The 23,441-nt window shown below is 40.9% G+C and overlaps 1 protein-coding gene across 5 annotated transcripts in view; it reads left to right on the top strand.

Moving 5' to 3' along the window:
- Positions 1-23,441, top strand: part of DAB2 (DAB adaptor protein 2) — a 179,915-nt gene that overhangs the window by 105,767 nt on the left and 50,707 nt on the right. For all 5 annotated transcript variants that reach the window (XM_030193076.1, XM_030193073.1, XM_030193070.1 and 2 more), the window contains exons 5-8: positions 8,884-9,015; positions 15,027-15,110; positions 18,503-18,529; positions 21,665-21,718. In XM_030193076.1, the coding sequence (XP_030048936.1) occupies positions 8,884-9,015; positions 15,027-15,110; positions 18,503-18,529; positions 21,665-21,718 (297 nt within the window). The remainder of the gene's footprint in view (positions 1-8,883; positions 9,016-15,026; positions 15,111-18,502; positions 18,530-21,664; positions 21,719-23,441) is intronic.

The following is a 23,441-nucleotide window of genomic DNA, read 5'->3' as shown; positions in this document are numbered from 1 at the left end:
TCTATACAGACAGCAATTCATATAGTAACGTAGTAACATAGTAGAAGACGGCAGAGAAAGACCTGTACGGTCCATCCAGTCTGCCCAACAAGATAAACTCATATGTGTTCTTTATGTGTATACCTGACCTTGATTTGTATCTGCCATGTTCAGGGCACAGACAGTAGAAGTCTGCTAGCACTAGCCCCGCCACCCAACCATTAGCCCTGCCTCCCAATCTCCGCTAAGCTTCTGAGGATCCATTCCTTCTGAACAGGATTCCTTTATGTTTATCCCACGCATTTTTTAATTCTGTTGCCGTTTTTATCTCCACCACCTCCCACGGGAGGGCATTCTAAGTATCCACCACTCTCTCCTTGAAAAAATACTTCCTGACATTTTTCTTGAGTCTGCCCCCTTCAACCTCATTTCATGTCCTCTAGCTCTACCTGGTCTATCAAGAACTGGTAATGCTAGGGGGGCAATAATGGAAACTGCCTGCCCTGGTAAAAACTCTGCAGGAAGTCTTTCCTCCAGGGGATTGTACTAGTGACTAAAGCAAATCTTTGCAAGTAGTTTTATCATGATTATTGTCATAGGACAAAGTGTTCGGAGAAAATTCTGCCTGCTTTGCTACTGGCAAATTTTTCCATCAAAATCAACTCAAGTAGTTTTGAAGATTCACAGCTACATGCATTGTTTCTAATGCCAGTTTTGGGGGTAGCAAACAGGGCAATTGCCCTTCGGCCCTCATGCTACAGAAAGACCCCAAGCCTGCATCAATCTGAAGGAGCCACAACATGAAGGTGGTCTTTTACTAAAGCTTAGTTTGAGCTATCTGCAGCAAGGCCCATGGGAATAAAAATGGGCCCTACTGCAGATAACTCGAGCTATGCTTTAGTAAAAGACCCCCCTCAGTTTCTGTCACGTGCCCCTGAATGTTTAACACCAGTCCTGATTTTTTCCTCCAACAAATTATCTCTGACCTCAGGAACACCTCTAAATGCTGTTTAATAATCCCATTATTTTACTTGCACTGAGGATGGACGTACGTCAAAAATGAAATTACCACCCGGGCCACATGGTAGCTGGGCAATACTTCAAAATTGATGCGCATAGGACATGTATACATGCCTATATGGCTTAGTAAAAGGCCCCCTTAACTGGTTAATTTTTGGCTAGAAAATAAGTTTGTTTGGACAGCTCAACTAGACTTATGGCAGAAAATTCAAATTCAAGGATTTGTCTGGGAAATAGTAGAAGCTAGGACTAGGGGGCATGCGATGAAACTACAGTGTAGTAAATTTAAAACAAATTGGAGTAACTTTTTCTTCACCCAACGCATAATTAAACTCTGGAATTCGTTGCCGGAGAACGTGGTGAAGGCGGTTAGCTTAGCAGAGTTTAAAAAGGGGTTAGACGGTTTCCTAAAGAACAAGTCCATAAACCGCTACTAAATGGACTTGGGAAAAATCCACAATTCCAGGAATAACATGTATAGAATGTATGTACATTTGGGAAGCTTGCCAGGTGCCCTTGGCCTGGATTGGCCGCTGTCGTGGACAGGATGCTGGGCTCGATGGACCCTTGGTCTTTTCCAAGTGTGGCATTGCTTATGTACTTATGTAATTTTCCAGAGTCTTGCTGCCTGAAATGAAAAGGAGGACTTATAGGTTCAAATGGACCCAGGAAGAGACATATCTGTAATCAGCGTTGGTGAAGTTTGTAGTTCTACACCAGCTGGTTTTCATTGTTCTTGACGCAGCCTGTACGTCTGGTGAAACGGTCATTGTGAGTCCAGGGAGCTTTGAACAACCAATAAAAGATTGCTTTTGTTTGTTTTTTTTATCAAAAGGTCCATTTCCATTTTTTGTTCCATGAAACTTTTTGAGACCATTTTTAGAGCATCTTAGATAGATGACATCACAATAATCGATTTGGGATAACAATAGTGATTGAACCAAGAATCCAAAATGAACAGTATCAAAAATTTAAAAATTCAATGTAACTTTCTCATTAGAAAGAAATATTTCTTAGCTATAGAATTCATTTGGACATCTAATGATAAAGCTTCATCCACCATTATACCTAAAATTTAATACCAGATGAAAAAGCATACTCTAAGTTATCAATTTTAAATTCTTTATCATGATAGTGGAGTAGGATGCCTGCCTAGCAATATAAATTTTGTTTTCCATTATTCAGTTTTAATCAATGTTGTAACATCCAGTCACTTATTAACTGCATGCCATTTCTAATGGTTTCTGCAGAAGCCTCAAACGATACTTGGATAGGAATTAACATGGTGATGTCATCAGCATAGATATATGTCAAATATCCATCTCTTTCCAAATCAGAACTAAGGCATTACTGATTTTCACCTTATAGTGACAGAAAATCATGGAACCATTTTAACACATTACCCGACATTCCAGTTTCATCAAGTACATTCAGAAGAATGTTATGATCTACCAAATCAAATGCCGATGATAAATTGCATTAACACTACCTTCTTTCCCTCTCTCACAATTGATTTGGCTGTGTCCAAAATGAAACCAACTACAGTTTCTGTACTCTAATTAGTACAGAACCCAGATTGAGAGCTATGTAAGAAGTTAGAATCTTCCATAAATTGAGGGGCCCTTTTACTAAGCCGCATAAGGCTCTACACACGCCCAACACATGTCAAAATGAAGTTACCACATGGCTGTTATGGTAAATTCATTTTTGGTGTGCATCTAATATGAATAGCCGAAAAATATTTATTTTTGGCCACGCATAATGGACACATGCCAAGTGGCATTTGGTGTGCGTAAGTCATTACCACCCGGTTATCACGTGAGACTTTATCACTAGGTCAATGGCTGGCGGCAAGGTTGCACAATTTTGATTTTGCCGCATGACCATTTTTGGCAAAAATTTTAAAAAGGCATTTTTTTTACAGGTACACTGAAAAATGATTCTGTGTGCACCCAAAATGTGCGCCTACGCTACCACAAACCATTTTTCAGTGCACCTTAGTAAAAGGCTACCTGGGTAGCTACCACTCTTTCCATGACCTTCACAAATAGGGGAAAGTATGCAACAGGTCTATAATTTGCTAATGATAAGAGAGTGTCTTTGGAATTCTTAACAATGGGTGTCAAAACAACCTCCCTCATAGATGAAGGAAAGTTACCCTCAAACAAAAGTAAATTAACGCAGTCTAACAACAATAATTTAAATTCAAGTGGAACAGCTTTCCTTAAATAAGCTGGACAAGTATCAAGTATATAATAAGATACATATTTTGTGAATAAATTACTCAATTCCTGCCACTGAATTGGCTTAAACTCTGATAATAACTTGTCAATGAGAGATGAGTCGATCGAAGTTATAAGATTACTGACCTTAGTACATTTACACACATTAAAACTCACCATTCTATTGACTCTGTGGGAAGACGCTTACATTGCTCCAATGTTTAGCAATAGTTTTCGCAGTGTGTTAATTGTGTAGATGCTGTTTGGTAATTGCCACAATCTTTCATTCTTTTCTTTATGAAAAAGGAACGTTCAGCACAACTGTCAGATATTAAAGAAAAAAGTCTTGACTGTGATATCTTTCCCATTAACTTGCTCTTCTAAAGCTCACTGTACTTGAAGTGAACTGTTAAAAACTGTTGCCAGTGAAGAATTTTAACAGAAGTATTGCTTCTTCTGAGGTCTGGTAAGACTTGTGTATCATACTGAAAAAGGCTTTAAATGGAAGGAAGATGACAGTTTAAAATTTCAACCACAAAACCTAAAGAAAACAGAAGCAAAGTAAAGGTTTTTGTTCTGTGCTTGAAAAAGCAATACATCGATGGCATGCATCTTGCAAAATTATGTTGGGCAGTACTGCAACGATAAGAACGCTGGTAAACAGAAAAGTCATCATGTGTTTGAGATATGGATTCTTGTGTGCCCTTTTCTTTGTAACCTGGCACCATGTAGAGCAGAGGTTCTCATCCCAGTACTCAGAACACCTAACCAGACAGCAGGATACAAATTATATTACAGTTTTCACCAATATGCAGACCAATTTAACAGAACTTTCTAGGCACCCTACCACTTCATCCACCCAAATGTGATAGCCCACACAATTAACTTGTCTCCTGGAAGTTGAGGAGAGGAGCTAACAAAGAAATTTAAGGAAATATGTGAAAGTAAATAAAAATAAATCAATCCATTCTATAAAAATAAATGAAAGTTTCAACATATTTTGTTTTTCAGGATCTTTCCAGAAAAATCCTCCTGCAAAAATGGTGTTTTTAGTTATTTATTTCCCAGCTTATCGGATCCTTTATATTTTACTAAATGTTGGGGTGGGTTTGGATGTCCAGATGTTCACTCCTTGGAGGTTACATATATAGGGATAATTTTATAAAGCTTTTTCCATGTGCAAAGCCTGTTTTACATGCAGTAAATAGCTTTTATAAAGTTTTCAATGGCATATGTTTGCATCTACTTTTACATGATCTGCATGTGCATGTTCCCAGGGGCAGAGTTTGGATATACTAGAAGCAGAGATGCAATATATGTATAATGTGTAACACAACAGGTCTGTCAAAGTTTCTAATTTAATTCAATTAAAATTTAAATTGTAAATAAATCCACAAGGACAGCAAAAATTGTTTGCTTCAATGTAGAGGTTACAGGAGTTTGAAGCAATAATTTTGAAATAGTCCAAACCTCCACTAAATATCTTAAACATTTCTATCATTTCCCCATGGTAGATGTGCACGTCACCACTTTCTCCCCCAAACATTTTTGTTTAGTCCACACCATATCAAAATATACTTCCAAAAACATTTCTTGTGCTCAGTACAAAATGATTTCACTTATCTGAAACAGCTCTGTAAGAATATCCTTCTCTACAGCCCAACACCAACATAAAGGGCTTGAATATGCCAGAAATGCATGCGCAGCTGTTTGTTGGCAAAAACTGCTTGTTTCTGGGGATATGACGGGAATAATAAAGTGGTGATCTCAATGCCCACTTTTTCAAAAGCATTATTCCTGAAAAATAAAATAAAGCATGTCAGTGTAAAACTATATTTATACTATTACATCACTTCAACCAACATACTGTGGAAGCAGGATACTGGGCTAGATGGACCATTGGTCTGACCCAGTATGGCTATTCTTTTTTTTAATTTTTTTTTTAATTCTTTGCAATATATATAATAAACAAAATCAAGAAAATAATCAGATTAAGCACAAAGGCAAAGATGAAAAAATACAGAAACAAAAATCTTATCTTCTAGTCCACATCTAGGAAGCCAACAAGTCCAGCAATTGCAAAAGCAAAAAAAATAAAAAAAAAATAATAACGAAAGCAAATATATCATTCACAATGGGCTCAGTATGGCTAGTCTTATATTCTTATGTATACTCAATTTCTTTTCAAGACTCATTTGGTGTCCTGGCATGTGAGGGGGACCAGTGCACTGGCTCTTCCCACGACCAAAGGGCTTGCATTTGGTCGTTTCTGAGATGGGCGTTCTTAATTTCCATTATCGCCAAAAATCAGAAATGACCAAGTCTAAGTACGACCATATCTAGGGATGACCTAAATGTCAAAATTTGGGCGTCCCCGACCGTATTATCAAAACGAAAGATGGACGCCCATCTTGTTTCGATAATATGGGCTTCCCCGCTCCTTCGCTGAGACATCCTGCAAGGATGTCCTCAGGAAAACTTGGGCACCCCTTTCGATTATGCCCCTCCATGTGGTAACATCACTTCCAATAAATCTGAAAATGTGTATTTCTTCTGTATTCAGTGGGATATCAGAGTATTCAGATCTTGACATTGTACAAGTTTGTGCTTAAACATGGTTTTAATGGTTTGAGTGTTTCCCCTATATATAAAGGTGAATGAGGACACCAGATTCCATGCACAACATTTTTAGTTTGACCGCACCTCAAATATTGTGTTCAATTCTGGTCACCAAATCTCAAAAAAAGATATAGTGAAATTAGAAAACGTACAGAGAAGGGTGATGAAAATGATAAAGGGGATGGGATGACTATCCTATGAGGAAAGGCTGAAGCGGCTAGGGATCTTCAGCTTGGACGACTGAGGAGAGATATTATAGAGGTCTATAAAATAATAAGTGGAGTGGAACAGGTAGATGTGAATCGTTTCTTTACTTTTTCCAAAAATACTAGGACTAGGGGGCATGCAATGAAGCTACAAAGTAGTAAATTTAAAATGAATCGGAGAAAATGTTTCTTCACTCAACATGTAATTGAACTCTATTATTCGTTGCCAAAGATAATGTGGTAAAGGCAGTTAGCTTAGTGGGGTTTATAAGTACATAAGTAATGCCACACTGGGAAAAGACCAAGGGTCCATCGAGCCCAGCATCCTGTCCACGACAGCGGCCAATCCAGGCCAAGGGCACATGGCGAGCTTCCCAAACGTACAAACATTCTTTTTTTTTTTTTTTTTTTTTTTTAATATATTTTTATTCACACAATAACAAGTTGTAAATACAAGATACAAGCAACTCTGCTCAATATACATTTCAAAATTGCCATTCCAAATTTACATTCAATATTTGTGTCTATTCGAAGGTCTATGGCACAACCTGCATTGCATTTTATTATTTAATCCCCCCAACCATCCTACCTTACACTCTATCAAATATTCCATTCCACTTCTCACCTTTCATATCCTCCCTCCCCCCTCCCCCATTCATCCTACATACTCCTTCTCCCATTACCCCTTCCATTTTCAGGTGAGTAATTGTAAACATTCTTCCCACAGCGTGGCATACTTGCGTGTCTCTGGTTTACTAGCCTTAGAGTAAATTTGCTTCTCATGTGTGCCCACCTCCCTCATCTTTGTTTTCCATGCCACTCCTAATGCCCCCTCTGCAACACCCCAAAACTGCAATACTGTTTTTTTAACCAACAAGAGTGAAACATACACTAGCCTCCTGCATGGTTGAGTTAGACCCTGTCCAATCAAAAGTGATTGTTCTCCAAGCAGCAGGGTTGCATAGTCCCAATTCAACGTACAAACATTCTATACATGTTATTCCCGGAATTGTGGATTTTTCCCAAGTCCATTTAGTAGCGGTTTGTGGACTTGTCCTTTAGGAAACCGTCTAACCCCCTTTTAAACTCTGCCAAGCTAACCGCCTTCACCACGTTCTCCGGCAACAAATTCCAGAGTTTAATTACACGTTGGGAAAAGAAATATTTTCTCTGATTTGTTTTAAATTTACTACACTGTAGTTTCATCGCATGCCCCCTAGTCCTAGTATTTTTGGAAAGCGTGAACAGACGTTTCACATCCATCTGTTCCACTCCACTCCACTCCACTCATTATTGTATATACCTCTATCATGTCTCCCCTCAGCCGTCTCTTCTCCAAGCTGAAAAGCCCTAGCCTCCTTAGTCTTTCTTCATAGGGAAGTCGCCCCATCCCCGCTATCATTTTAGTCGCCCTTCGCTGCACCTTTTCCAATTCCATTATATCTTTCTTGAGATGCGGCGACCAGAATTGAACACAATACTCAAGATACGGTCGCACCATGGAGCGATATAACGGCATTATAACATCCTCACACCTGTTTTTCGTACCTTTCCTAATAATACCCAACATTCTATTCGCTTTCCGAGCCGCAGCAGCACACTGAGCAGAAGGTTTCAGTGTATTATCGACGATGACAAAGGGTTTGGACAGCTTCCTAAAGAAAAAGTCCGTAGACCATTATTAAAATGACTTGGGGAAAATCCACTGCTTATTTCTGGGATAAGCAGCAGAAAATGTATTGAACTTTAATGGGATCTTGCCAGGTATCTATGACCTGGATTGGCCACTGTTGGAAACAGGATGCTGGGCTTATGGACCTTTGGTCTGTCCCAGTGTAGCACTACTACTACTACTACTACTATTTAGCATTTCTATAGCGCTACAAGGCATACGCAGCGCTGCACAAACATAGAAGAAAGACAGTCCCTGCTCAAAGAGCTTACAATCTACGTGGAGGAAGGACATAGATTGATAGGTTTCTGTGTTATACCCCAAAGTACAATGCAGGAACCACTAGAATGACTGCAGACCTACACTGCATGGTAATGATCGGTCATTACCACGCAGTGCACTGCAGTGTAACATCTTCACCCCTAGAAATAGGAGACAGATCTTGAAAACATGATCTTACCAATATGTCTCTGATAGTGTTACTTCACTTAAATGCAAACAATGGAAACTTCTGCAAAACTGTGAAGTTGAACTATGCGCCAGTTTCATAAAATGGTGGCATGTTCCTTGTGCACTGCTGGAGAGTATGGAAGAATGCACACTAAGGGATCTACAGAGGATAATAGCAGATGGGTTCTTTCAATCCACTGTTTTCTTGAGACTTGCACATAAGACATAGTATGCTGGTCAGTCTCCTTATCTCTCATCTTTTCTTATACCTTACCAGCCAGTAAGAACTCTTCGTTCCTCTAACGCAGTGTTTCCCAAGTCTGTCCTGGAGTACCCCCCTTGCCATCAATCTCATTCATATTCATTGTGAATGGAGGCAATATATGCAACTCAATCCCATTTGTTTTCATTGTGAATATCCTGAAGACCTGACTGGCAAGGGGTACTCCAGGACCAACTTGGGAAAAATTGCTCACACAACATCTGGTCATTCCTCTCTTCTCTAGATTTCACCTATACATTTCAACAGCACATTTTTAATATTAATCCTCTATCAGTTTTTGGAGACAAATTATTTTTGAAGCAAATGCCTCCCATAAGCTGTGAACTGAAATCTTGTCTTTAGTATTCTGATTTTTATAAGAGCTTTCATTAAGTAGTCTATATGTTAATATGATTTGCTTTATCTATTTTTTTTTTAATTTCTCCATTCTAGGTAATAGAACACGAGCATCCAGTAAATAAAATTTCCTTTATTGCTCGGGATGTGACAGATAACCGTGCATTTGGTTATGTTTGTGGAGCAGAAGGTCAACACCAGTTTTTTGCCATAAAAACAGCACAACAGGTAAAGCATGCAGTATGAAATCCAACACAATAATTTAGAATTACTTCTACACTCCAGAGAGAGTATGAAAAAACTGAGGGGAATCTGAGAGCACTTGAGGTGTGGTTGAGTGTAGCAATTAAGATGTGGTACAAAAAAAAGTGAAGTTTGGCATCTGTGATGATAAAACCATATAAAAACAGTGAATGGATAGTAGTTAGATGCTGGCAGCTATCAGACTGCAGAGGGGGTCAGAGGGCACAATGTAAAACTTAGCATCAGCAAAGCTGGTGAATTACTATGCATCTCTGATGGCAACAGAATGTTACTCTCCCCAAGTCTTGCTGAACACCTTAATGTGGTGAGCTTGTTATATAAATCGACACCAAATTTAACATATTTATAAATGACCTAGAAACAGAAATAAAATGAAGTGATCACATTTGCTGTTGATACAAAGTTATTCAAAGTTGTTAAATCATATGAAGATAGTGAGAAATTGCAAGATGACTGGAATTCACTGCCCAGGAAAAGGATAAGAACTTAAGAATAGCCATACTGGGTCAGTCCAATGGTCCATCTAGCCTACTATCCTGCTTCCAGTAGTGGCCACTCCAGGTCACAAGTACATGGTAAAAACCCAATTAGTAGCACCAATCCATGTTACCAATCCCAGGGCAAGTAGTGGCTTCCCCGTGTCTATCTCAATAACAGACTATAGACCTTTTCCTCCAGGAACTTGTCCAAACCTTTTTTAAACCCAGATATGTTAACCGTCATTATCACATCCTCTGGCAATGAGTTCCAGAGCTTAACTATTCTTTGAGTGAAAAAATATTTCCATGTAATTTCATTGAGTGTCCCCTGGTCTTTGTACTTTTTGTCATCTAGGGGCCCTTTTTCAAAAGTGTGCAAGGGCCTACATGGGTCCAGTGCACACCAAATCAGTATTACCGCCCAGCTACCATGTGCACTGGATGGTAATTCTGAATTTGGCACTTGACGAAAACAAGCGGTTCTGTTTTCTACAGCATGGCGCTTACCGGGCGGTAAACAGTGGACGTACGCTGCATGCTTACCACCCAGGTAGTACGTAAGACCTACCGCTAAGTTAATGTGTGGCGGTAAGGCCTGAAGCCGAAAATGGACGCAGTCTGGTTTTTATTTTGCCGCACATCCATTTCTGGTCCCTTAAAAAAAGGACCCCTTTTCCAGGATGCGGTAAAAACTGCACTCACACTGCTGTACATAAGTATTGCCACACTGGGACAGACCAAAGGTCTATCAAGCCCAGCACCCTGTTTCTAACAGTGGCCAATCCAGGTCACAAATACCTGGCAAAATCCAGAAAAAGTTCAATACATTTTATGCTGTTTATCCCAGAAATAAGCAGTGGATTTTTCCCAAGTCAATTTAATAATGGTCTAGGCCACTTTTTGCCGTGGCATAGTAAAAGGGCCTTCTAGTGCACTGAAAACAAATTTTGACACTTAGATGTCTTTATTAAAAAAAAGGCTAAAAATAGGCATTTTCTTACCCTAGGCACTCTGTTTTAAACTTACTTTAGAGGTGAATGCTTGCTGGTGAAAAAAAATTAAAGTAGATAATGAGATAGTATAGGAAAGTTGTTTTTAAAAAAGACTATACATGAAGAAAATGCATGTAATTCTAAAAGTATAAACACCTAATTTTGGACTGGAGGTTTAACTGAGTCTTTAAAAGTGGGTGAGGCCAAGTCAAAGGAATATGTGTGAAGAATAATTTCATAACAGGGCAGCTAGTTTAAGAGAGGGCAAGTAGGAACCTACATAAGCACAAGTGTCTATGTCTTTATAAAATAGTAGCCACGAGGGTCAAACATTTACATCAGGTGTGGATGCTGTTCAAAAACACCATCCTGGAAGCCCAGGCCAAATATATTCCGCATATTAAAAAAGAAGGACGGCAGACCAAACGACAGCCGGCATAGTTAAAAAGTGAGGTGAAGGAAGCTATTAGAGCTAAAAGAAAATCCTTCAGAAAATGGAAGAAGGAACCGACTGAAAATAATAAGAAACAACATAAGGAATGTCAAGTCAAATGCAAAGCGCTGATAAGGAAGGCTAAGAGGGACTTCGAAAAAAAGATTGTGTTGGAGGAGAAAACACATAGTAAAACAATTTTTAGGTTTATTAAAAGCAGGAAGCCGGCAAAAGAATTGGTTGGACCGCTAGATGACCGAAGAGTAAAAGGGGTGATCAGGGAAGAAAAATCTATAGCAGAGAGATTAAATGAATTTTCTGCTTTGGTCTTCACCGAGGAAGATTTGGGTGGGATACTGGTGCCAGAAATGGTATTCGAAGCTGATGAAGAGAGGCTGAGAAGGCTAGGGCTTTTCAGCTTGGAGAAGAGACGGCTGAGGGGAGATATGATAGAAGTGTATAAAATAATGAGTGGAATGGATCGGGTGGATGTGAAGCGACTGTTCACGCTATCCAAAAATACTAGGACTAGAGGGCATGAGTTGAAGCTACAGTGTGGTAAATTTAAAACGAATCGGAGAAAATTTTTCTTCACCCAACATGTAATTAGACTCTGGAATTCATTGCCGGAGAACGTGGTACGGGCGGTTAGCTTGACGGAGTTTAAAAAGGGGTTAGATAGATTCCTAAAGGACAAGTCCATAGACCGCTATTAAATGGACTGGAAAAATTCCTCATTTTTAGGTATAACTTGTCTGGAATGTTTTTACGTTTGGGGAGCGTGCCAGGTGCCCTTGACCTGGATTGGCCACTGTCGGTGACAGGATGCTGGGCTAGATGGACCTTTGGTCTTTCCCAGTATGGCACTACTTATGTACTTATGTACTTATGAGTCGGAGAAACTTAATGAATTCTCTGTAAACCTGGAGGATGTAATGGGGCAGTTCTACAAACTGAAGAGTAGCTAATCTCCTGGACCGGATGGTATTCATCCCAGAGTACTGATAGATCTGCAAAATGAACTTACGGAGCTATTGTTAGTAATGTAATTTATCCTTAAAATCGAGCGTGGTGCCGGAAGATTGGAGAGTGGCCAATGTAACACCGATTTTTTAAAAAGGTTCCTAATTTTGCTAATCAAATCTAGGTGTCAGAGCAGAACTAAAACTGGCAATACAGAAGCTCACACTGCAACTGAAATTAAAAAATGGAAGCTAATCCCTCTCTTCTTATGCCATGAGTTTTATGACAATAGCACAGGTCAAACAGCAATTAACCCATGCTAAAACCCTATAATGCAAGATAATTGTGCCTAATGCATTATATTTCACCATAACATGCAAAAATCTGTCCCAACCCAACTCACTTTAAAGAATAATGAGATACATCTCATGCAAATGCATGAAAACAGCTCATTGTTATACAAAATTGATAATGCAACTTGCCTTTCCTCTCCAGTTCTCCCAGGGAGCAAGTGCTTGGTAATAAATACCTCACCATTCTCTGATCATTTCTCAAAGACTTTCAAAATCTAACCATCAGCCTGATCCCTTTCAAACACCTTCTCTAGAACCCCACTGCCCCTTGCACCCCCAAAGCACCTGGGATATCTCCTTGGTAGATCATGGCTGCCATATATTTTATATTTTATATGCCAATTAAGCAAATGTGCCCCATCATTTCCATAGAATTTCAGCATTGTTTCAGACTTTTCTAATTCATTGCTGAGTTTCTGAAAGATACTTTATTGCCCCTCATCCTGAGCTGAGAGAAAATAGGCACAATTAGGTTGAAGTCAGGGGGAGTGGCCTAGTGGTTAGGGTGATGGACTCTGGTCCTGAGGAACTGAGTTCAACTCCCACTTCAGGTACAGGCAGCTCCTTGTGACTCTAGGCAAGTCACTTAACCCTCCATTGCCACATTGAGCCTGCCATGAGTGGGAAAGCACAGGGTACAAATGTAACAAAATAAATAAAACTATTCTTTGCTGGAAGAGTCTTCCAGCTCCTCACATTTCCTGGCCCCTGAAGTAGACCATTTGAGATATTATATCCACAGACAAAATAATTTTTTTATATCTGTGGAAGAAACTTTGTACAGCAGGAAGGAGAAAAGCTTAAGGGTGTGAAAACTGAGGACTGTATCCACTATAATAGGAAGCAGAGTTGGCCTTGTAATTTAGCAATTGTTTTTTCACACAAGGCCCTTCTTTTTGGTCCCTATTGACTTCTGCAAATGAGGCCCTATGGTTAGTTTCTGCACATGGCCCGTATTCTTTCATATTTGTTTATTTTTTTAATTATTTGACATAATTTGTATCCCACATTTTCTCAATATGGTTGGTTTCAATGTGGCTTACAGTAAAATCTGAGGCAAACCTTTTTTTTTGACAAAAGTAGAAAGCCTAGAATATGAAACATCAAGCATCGATCAGGCAGTGGTTAGAGAAATGCCAAGCAAGAGTAACAATGAAGATAGTGGAATGTAGAGTAGCTAACTAATGTGTTCATTGACTTACGACAAGAGCAATGAGTGAAGGTAGGCATTATTTGCTGTCAGTGTAAAAGGATTTCCTGAAAAAGTAGGCTTTCAGGTATTTGTGAAAAAGAATACAGTTGCTCATAAATCTTAAATCATTTGGGAGAGAGTATCAGTTTTTTGTGCTTAAAAAGGAAAAGCTTGAGTATGTTGATTCATATTTTAGTCCTATGCAGGTAGGGAAGTGAAGAACAAGATAATTGCATGTTCCACTGACTGTGTCACAAAGTGGAAGATCGATTAGGTTGGTCATGTATTCAGGGGCAAGGCCAGAAATGATTCTGTGGAACAACATATATATTGGCCCACATGTGGAGTGGAGAAGCAGCCTAGTGGTTAGAGCACCAGTCTTGACATCCAGAGGTGCCTAATTCAAATCCCACTGCTGCTCCTTGTGATCTTGGGCAAGTCACTTAACCCTCCATTGCCTCAGGTACAAAATTAGATAACGAGTCCTTCAGGGACAAGGAAATACTCAGTGTACCTTAATGTAACTGACCTTGAGCTACTACTGAACAAAATGTGAGCAGAATCCAAATATTTTTAAAAGGATTCTGGCTCTGGTTGGGAGTCAGTGGTGTTCTTGTAGTAGTGGGCTGGTATTTTTGTATCATTACTTTCTATAAATCAGTCTTGTGATGTTTTTTGGGCTATTTGTAATCTTGTTAGTAGTTGATCCCTGCAACATGCATACTCTCCATTATAGTAATTGACATGTGCTAAGACCATCATTTGGATTAGCAAGTGAAAGATCTCTCTGGGAAAGTAATCTCTTATTCTCCTGAGCTTCCACATTGTTTGAAACATATCTCCCCTACATCTGAAGCATACCTTCAAAAGGTATGATTTTACTATGAGAAAATACATATTAGTATGGAGCTAGCTCAGTGACAGTGCAGTTCACTGCCTTACAGGAGACACTTTTATGATCCCAGGTCAGTTAGGGATAGGGATACTGTAGATCAGGGGGTATCCAATGTGCAGCATACCTTACCTCAGGATGCAGCTCACTTGGGATTTTTAGCACACATAGTTTTGAAATATTGCACAGTTATTTGATGGATATAAAGTCACAATTTCAGAAATCGTATAGTAATGGGCCAAAATATTTATGTGGCCCACACAAATGGATTTTTGATCACGTGGCCCACTATATAAATTTAATACCACTCAGACACACATGAATTTCTTGTGTTTGTTGAAAAAGCTTGAATGCCCCTGCTGTAGATGTAGCCTGTTGGAAAAGGGAGTCACAGCTGTTGAACAGAGGTGACACCTACTGACCAGACTTGGGTGATCTTGAGGGAGCTGTGATCTGGAGTCCTTGGACAAGGACTGTGACTGCAAGGGCTAAGCTAGGTGGGAAGTCACAAAAGAAGAGGGAAAAACAGATAATGGCAACTGAAGGCCCAGGGCACCAATGAACTCAAAGGAGCAGAGGGAAACTGCCAGGCACAAAATATATAACCACATATATATGAACATGAAAAACTGTTAATTAAGACATGTTTCATTGTGTCTCTTCCTTTTCAGGCTGAACCCTTAGTTGTCGATCTTAAAGATCTTTTCCAGTTAATTTATAACCTAAAGAAAAAGGAAGAAAATGATAAGAAAATGGTAAGTTTAATTTGAATAAATGTGCAGCATTTCTCATGTTTCTCCTACCCTCCACGAGTTGAAAATCTCCTTGCATCTGTTCTATGGACAGGTTTTTTAGCATTTTTCCTATAGCTTTTCTATGGGTGCATAGCAAAACAGATGTTATAGTCATTTCCATATGCTAATTATTCGAGTGTGTATAGAAATATGGCAGTTAGGGACCATCTAATCTGCTTCATTTAATTCCTGCTGGCATGATCACTGGCATTCATCTTCCTTCCTTCCTTTTGTCTATTTATCATTTCTACCTACTCTAATATACACATGCACATATATAAGGAAAGCGGATGGGATTTGATATACTGCTTTTCTGTGGTTATAATCAAAGAGGTTTAGATATTATATACAGGTACTTGTTTTGTACCTGGGGCAATGGAGGATTAAGTGACTCGCCCAGAGTCACAAGTAGCTGCAGTGGGAATTGAACCTGGTTCCCCTAGTTAGATAGATATTTAGTGTGGGTATGAGATCGTGTTAGATCATTTTCTGCTTATACACCAGAATGGAAGCCAGTTTTGTGAGTACCGGTGGGTGTTGAGTAAATCCAGTATTGAGTAAGTTCCTTCATTGTATCTAGGGTGGGGTAATTTTATTGTGTTTTGGCACCCCCCCCCCCCCCCCCCAATCATTTTGATATGTGGTGCTTGGGTAGTACCACAAGGCTGCTACTTGTAGTCAGTCAGCCATTTTGATCAGGCATCTGTGCTGGGCAGGAACGAGTGGGCATCTACTTCTCGGGATGGGAGGGGGATCAGGAAGGGGGTTGTTTTATGCAGTTCCAGGGCTTGAGAGGTAGGATTGGGACCTGGCTAGAATCCCTTATCTTAAGTATCTTATGCGGGTCCCGGTTGAATATTGGCTAGGACCCACATAAGATCTGTCGGATTCCATAGTAGGAATTAGATCCAGATATTTAGTGCCGATGCCCAGACATGGCCTGAGACTGCATATCCAGGACTAATTCTGCCCATGATGCAGGATGAAAATTAACCTGGATATAATAGGGTTGCCTTATTGTAGCAAGGGCTTGCATTTACAACATATGGAGGGGCATAATCGAACAGAAACGCCTATCTCCATGGGCGTTTATCTCCGAGAACGGGTCCGTGAAGGGGCGGACCCAACCGTATTTTCGAAACAAATAGACGTCCATGTTTTATTCGCCAAGTTGTGAGCTGGGCGTTTTTGCTTTTCAGCGATAATGGACAATGAAATCGCCCAGCTCAAAAACGAATAAATCCAAGGCATTTGTTCGTGGGAGGGGCCAGGAGTCGTAGTGCACTGGTCCCCCTAACATGCCAGGACACCAACCGGGCACCCTAGGGGGCACTTTTACAAAAACAAAACAAAAGGTAAAAGAGCTCCCAGGTGCGTAGCACCCTTCCCTTGTGTGTAGAGCCCCCCAAATCCCCCTCAAAACCCACTGCCCACAAGTCTACACCATTACTATAGCCCTAAGGGGTGAAGGGGGGCACCTACATGTGGGTACAGTGGGTTCGGGGGGGGGGGTTGGACGACTAAGCATTAAGCAGCACAATTGTAACAGGTAGGGTGGGGATGGGCCTGGGTCCACCTGCCTGAAGTCCACTGCACCCCCTAATAACTGCTCCAGTGACCTGCATACTGCTGCCAGGGAGGTGGGTATGACATTTGAGGGTGAAAATAAAAAGTTGTGAAACATCATTTTTTGTGGTGGGAGGGGGTTTATGACCACTGGGGGAGTCAGGGGAGGTCATCCCCGATTCCCTCCAGTGGTCATCTGGTCATTTAGGGCACTTTTTTGGGGCCTTATTCGTGGAAAAACAGGGTCCAGGAAAAGTGCCCTAAATTCTAGCTAAAAACGCATACTTTTTTCCCATTATCTGTGAAATGCGCCCATCTCTGTTCGGCAGATAACCACGCCCCAGTTCCGCCTTCGCCACACCTCTGACACGCCCCCGTCAACTTTGTCCGCATCCGCGACGGAGTGCAGTTGAAAACGTCCAAAATCGGCTTTCGATTATACCGCTTTATTCGTTTTTGTGAGATAAACGTCCATCTCCCGATTTAGGTCGGAACTTGGGCGTTTTTCTCGTTCGATTATAAGCTGGATAGTATTCTGTACACGGAAGAAACATCTGTATCCCGCTCACGTTCCACCCATGAGTAGGTACCTTTGCATTTGAGCACTATCCAGCTTATAATCGAACGAGAAAAACGCCCAAGTTCCGACCTAAATCGGGAGATGGGCGTTTTTCTCACAAAAACAAATAAAGCGGTATAATCGAAAGCCGAACTTTGGACGCTTTCAACTGCACTCCGTCGCGGATGCGGACAAAGTTGACGGGGGCGTGTCGGAGGCGTGGTGAAGGCGGAACTGGGGCGTGGTTATCACCCGAACAGAGATGGGCGCCTTTCGCCGATAATGGATGCGTTTGTAGCTAGAATTTAGGGCACTTTTCCTGGACCCTGTTTTTTCACGAATAAGGCCCCCAAAAGTGCCCTAAATGACCAGATGACCCCCAGAGGGAGTCGGGGATGACCTCCCCTGACTCCCCCAGTGGTCACTAACCCCCTCCCACCACAAAAAAATGATGTTTCACAACTTTTTACTTTCACCCTCAAATGTCATACCCTCCTCCCAAGCAGCAGTATGCAGGTCCCTGGAGCAGTTGTTAGGGGGTGCAGTGGACGTCAGGCAGGTGGATCCAGGCCCATCCCCCCCCTACCTGTTACAATTGTGCTGCTTAATGCTTAGTCGTCCAACCCCCCCAAACCCACTGTACCCACATGTAGGTGCCCCCCTTCACCTCTTAGGGCTATAGTAATGGTGTAGACTTGTGGGCAGTGGGTTTTGAGGGGGATTTGGGGGGCTCAACACCCAAGGGAAGGGTGCTATGCACCTGGGAGCTCTTTGACCTTTTTTTTTGTTTTTGTAAAAGTGCCCCCTAGGGTGCCCGGTTGGTGTCCTGGCATGTGAGGGGGACCAGTGCACTATGAATCCTGGCCCCTCCCACGAACAAATGCCTTGGAGTTATTCGTTTTTGAGCTGGGCGATTTCATTTTCCATTATCGGTGAAAAGCAAAAACGCCCAGCTCACACCTTGGCGAATAAAACATGGGCGTCTATTTTTTTTGGAACATACGGTTCACTCCGCCCCTTCACGGACCCGTTCTCGGAGATAAACGACCATGGAGATAGGCGTTTCTGTTCGATTATGCCCCTCTATGTCACTCTTACAAAATAGTGCTTACATGTGTAAGTGGTAATTTTTGTGCATTTACATGTGCTTGTTATAGAATTGTTCTTGTGTGTGCCTTCTGCTTGATATAGACATTCCTGCTTAGATATTTCTATTCATTTTCCACAGGGTGAAGATTCTAGCAAAACAGTAGAGGTAAGGTTGCACAGACTCTATTCTACATATATTTTAAATCAAATAACATAATCATGGGTTATCCCAGTGATACAGCTTCTCTGGGACAGCAAGCATTGGGGCTGCAGCAGAGACTCTGCTCAAAGCCTTTGGGAAGAGGAATTCTGTTATTGCAGAATGGTGACATCTAGAGGCTGGACTCAAGTTGCATGCATGGCGAGTTGCAGAGGGAGCCTAGTCAAAGATAATCACTGCAGTGGTTGTGCTACGTGGTAGAGATTACACTATAGTGGGAAATCGCTGAATACCTGTGAATGAAGAATCATCATAACCTACCTGTTTAAAAAAGCATATCCTACCGACCCAACATAAGTGCCTGAACTCTGCAACACAGCAAAACCACAGCTCGTAATGGACACCACATAACTCTTCCTCTCTTCTATCCCCATTGCATCCGAAACCCATGAAACTTATTTGACCACAACATCACCTTGTATTTGTTATCTACCGGACTTGGCGAACGCCTTTACAGTGCTATGTAAGCCACATTGAGCCTGCAAATAAGTGGGAAAATGTGGGATACAAATGTAACAACTAAATAAATAGAGTTCAGTTTCGATTAGGATAATTGTAACTCAAGCCCTAAAAAGCAAGAGGAAACTGTTGGACCCAGAAAATAGATCTTTGCTTTTTGAGAGCAACTGGGCAATACAAACCTATTCCCCAGACATCCTCGCTTACCAAACAGAGCCTGTTACATGCTCTACTGTGTTGATACCTGAAAATGCAGCTGTGACTATGACAATGAATGACAAATATCACATTTTCTCAGTTTGCAGTAACAGAACACAGTGCAATATTTTCTACCTTAGAGATTTCAATTAACTTTTCATATGATTGACATTTAGAGCAGCCTATTATCGCCTGTTCTGAATCCCTATGTCTCTGGGAGTATATAGTTTTAAAGAGGTAGTTCCATCAAGTTTGTTGTTTTGGATTCCAAAGGGGCACCTAACACTAAAATATGGCATTATAAACCTTTAAACTTAGAAAATGATTTTCAAATTGTCCCTAAGTGTTCAGAGCTTGCTTCTGGATCGCTTGGTCACATGTCACCAAGGTAAGTTTTTAGACAGTGCAAGGAAGGAGCCTGCTGTCTTGGTACATGTGGGTATCAATGACATAAGAAAATGTGGGAGGCAGGTTCTAGAAATCCAGAACCTCCAAGGTAGCATTTTCAGAAGTGCTTCCCATTCCATGCACAGGACCCAAGAGATAGACAGAGCTCCAGAGTCTAATGCATGGATGAGGTGGTGGTGAAAGCAGGAGGGTTTTAGATTTGTTAGGAACTGGGCAGCATTCTGGGGAAGGGGAGCCTATTCCAGAAAGATGGGCTCCACCTTAACCAGGGAGGAAACAGGTTGCTAGCATCAACATTTAAAAAGGAGATAGAGCAGCTTTTAAACTAGAAAGTGAGGGAAGGCAGACAGTCACACAAAAATTAATGGCTTGGAACAAGGTATCTTTAAAAAATATCACCAAAATAGGAAAGATAGAGCATCTCGATAGTGAGGTTGCAATATGGACTATAGTAGGCCAGGTGTCTTTAAACACAGAGCAGATAGATTTTAAGGATTGCAAATTATCACTGCCAACTGCTGAGCAAGTTTTAAATAGAAATAACAAACATTGTTTGAAATGTCTGCATGCAAATGCCAGAAGCCTAAGAAATAAGATGGGAGAGTTAGAATATATTGTACTAAATGAAAAGATAGATATAATAAGCATCACTAAGACCTGGGAGAAGGAAGAGAACCAATGGGACACTGTTCTGATATTCAGCTGACGACAGACAGTGCTTTTGCTGTCCGCTGCCTGTGTTAAACCTGGATATTCAATGCAGGGTCATTTCCAGCCACTGGCATTGAATTATCTGGTTTCATTTTTGAAAGCTGCAACTTAACCAGTTAAGCCAATATTCAGCACTAACCAGTTAAGTGCTTAGCAGGGCCAAGGAGAGGGGGGCAGGAGGGGCAAAATTTCCTGGACACAGCCTCCAAGGGGGCCTGGCGCCGGGGTCTGTCTCTCTCTTGCTCCTGTTGGGACCCCGGTGATTGCATTAACGCAATAACCCAGTCCCGGCACATAGGAGCAGGAGAGAGACAGAGCCCGGCACCGGGCCCTCCCCTTGGTGGCCATGGAGGAGCAGACACACTGACACAGGAAGGTAGGGGCGGGGAATGGTTGCAACTTGATTGAGGGAAGAGCAGTGGCTGCAGCTGCGTCATGAGTGGGGGCGGCTGAATCCCGAATGAGGGGGCGGCGGCTGCGGCGACCCTGGTGTTTAACAGTTAAAGATAGGCCTGATAGGCCTGCTATTTATGAGGCCTATTTTAATCATTAAACATAGCTGGTTTGGTGCTGAATATTCACACCTAACTGGCTATGTTACACGATATAGCAAGTTAGCGATTAGCCGCTAACTGCGGATATTCATCGGGAGATAACTGTTATCTCATGCTGAATATCCACAATTAGGCACTAAAATGCTATTTAACTGTCCAGGAGCTGTTCTTGACCAGTTACATAGTTTTGAATATCAGGCCCTGTCATACCAGGGTACAACTTATATCACAGTGATAGGGTGGATCAAACTGGTGGAGGTGTAGCATTATACGTTAATGAGGTCCTTTAATCAAATAGACTAAAAATTCTGGAGAACACAAAACACATCTTGGAATCCCTATGGACAGAAATTCCATGTGTAAAGGGGAAAAGGATAGTGATAAGAGTGTAATACCGTCCACCTGGCCAGATAGATGCAGAACACAATAATAATGGGTGAGGGTAAGTGGCAGCATTTCTCTTTTAAAATGTTATCAGGTCTACCCATGAATGAAGAGTCTATTTGCATCCATAGCTAAATATCACAAAAAAATAGCGACTATACTGCAAAATATTTGACAGGTTATTACATCAGCCTCTTAAAGTGGAAATCAATTTTTTCCTTATAAGGATATATTTACAATTCAGTGCACTCAAAAGTGATAGAGGCATCTCCTCTGAAGGGACAGGAATTCTTAAAAGAAACAAAAATCAAATATAATTATATAACTACATTCCCTTTGTTTATTACTTTTTTTCTATTAATTTCAGAATGGTAATGATGCGCTGCTGGTTATGGATGACCACGTTGACAAAATTAAATTGGTAAGTAAAAGATCAGTAATGTAAATTTGGCTTTCTGTTGCAAAATATTTAAGAAACTAGTAGATAACTAATGAAATTCGTCAAAGGAGCCTATGTTGAGAATGAAATTGAAACTTAATTTTTTTTTTTGTTGGCATGAGTTCTTTATTGTTCAGTTTATGATGTGTTTACTTTAGTCCAAGGATTCTCAATCCAGTCCTTGGGACTCTCCTAGCCAGCTGGGTTTTCAGGATACCCACAATGAACATATATGAGATAGATTTGCCTGCCCTACCTCCATTGGATGATACCAAACTCTGTAACAGGGTAGATGCCCCAAAGGGTGTGGATAGCATAAGGAGGGATCTAGTGAAGCTTGAAGAATGATCTAGAAATTGGAAACTAAGATTCAGTGCTAAAAAACATGGGGTCATGCACTTGGGCTGCAAAAATCTAGGGGAGTAGTATAGTATAGGGGGTAAAGTACTTCTGTATATGAAAGAAGAGTGGGACTTGGGAGTGATTATACCTGATGATCTTAAGGTAGAAAAAGGCAACAGGCAAAACCAAAAGGATGCTTGAATGTATAGGGAGAGTAATGGCGAGCGGGGAAAAAAGGTGATAGTTCCCTTGTATAAGTCTCTGGTGAGGCCCAATTTAGAACCGTGTGCAACTCTGGAGACCACACCTTCAAAAAGAGGTAAACAGGATAGAATTGATCCAGAGGATAGCTACCAAACTAGCCGGTGTTCTCCATCATAAGGCATATGGCAACAGACTAATAAACCTCAATATGTATACTTTGGAGGAAAGGCGGGAGAGAGGAGTATGATAGAGACATTTTAAAATTTCTTCTTGGCATTAATGCACAGGAGGCAAGTACATTTGAAAGAAAACTCTGGAATGAAAAGGCATAGGATGAAGTTAAAAGTTTGTAGGCTCAGGAGTAATATAAGGAAATACATTTTTAAAGAAACGGTGGCAGATAAATGGAATAGCCTCCCAGTGAAGATGGTAGAAACAAAGACTGTATCTGAATTCAAGAAAGCATGGGACAAGCACATGGGATCTTCTAAGGCAAGGAAGAGACAACGGATGGGCAGACTGGATTTGGCCTTTATCTGTCATCATGTTTCTATATTTCTGTATTTCTACTACTACTATATTTCTCTATGGCCTCCCTTCCCTATCCCCCTCTCAAACTCCTATCTTACTCAACCATGTCTGAGGTAAAAGCTAGTAGGCAGTCCTCCTCCTCCTTTTCAGCCACTGAAAACCCTTCTCCATATTCAGATTCACTTTTCTTGCCCCTTAGAATGACTTTAGCTGATGACACCTTGTAAGATCTTCCTCCTCTTCTCTGCATGAGACCATTGTATGTTGCCTTCACCTGGAATTCCAGGCCTCTGCCTCTTCATGTGGAGAGGCCTGCTGAATTGAGAGGTAAAGAAGAAATGTGGCTAAGCCCTGTCATTCTTTGGCATATGCATGGAGAGATGAAAATGATGAAGCAGGGTACAGAGATGTGCTGTTGTGTGCCTTTTTCCTATTTCCATTTCAACTTCCAAACAGAGCCTTGTATATATGCAAACCCCACCCCTAAGCAACAGATAGTTCAGAGTTGTCCTTTCACTGTTTATATATACATATACATAGATTTAAGGCCTACTATTCAAAGAAAGTTATGTTTTCCAGCAGGCAGCAAACTCATACTTATCCATATATTTTTCAAGATTATATTAAT

Source organism: Microcaecilia unicolor, chromosome 2 (assembly GCF_901765095.1).
Source record: "Microcaecilia unicolor chromosome 2, aMicUni1.1, whole genome shotgun sequence".
Classification (NCBI taxonomy): Eukaryota; Metazoa; Chordata; class Amphibia; order Gymnophiona; family Siphonopidae; genus Microcaecilia; species Microcaecilia unicolor.
Note: the sequence above shows the minus strand (reverse complement) of the source record. Positions and strands in the feature narration are given on the sequence as shown.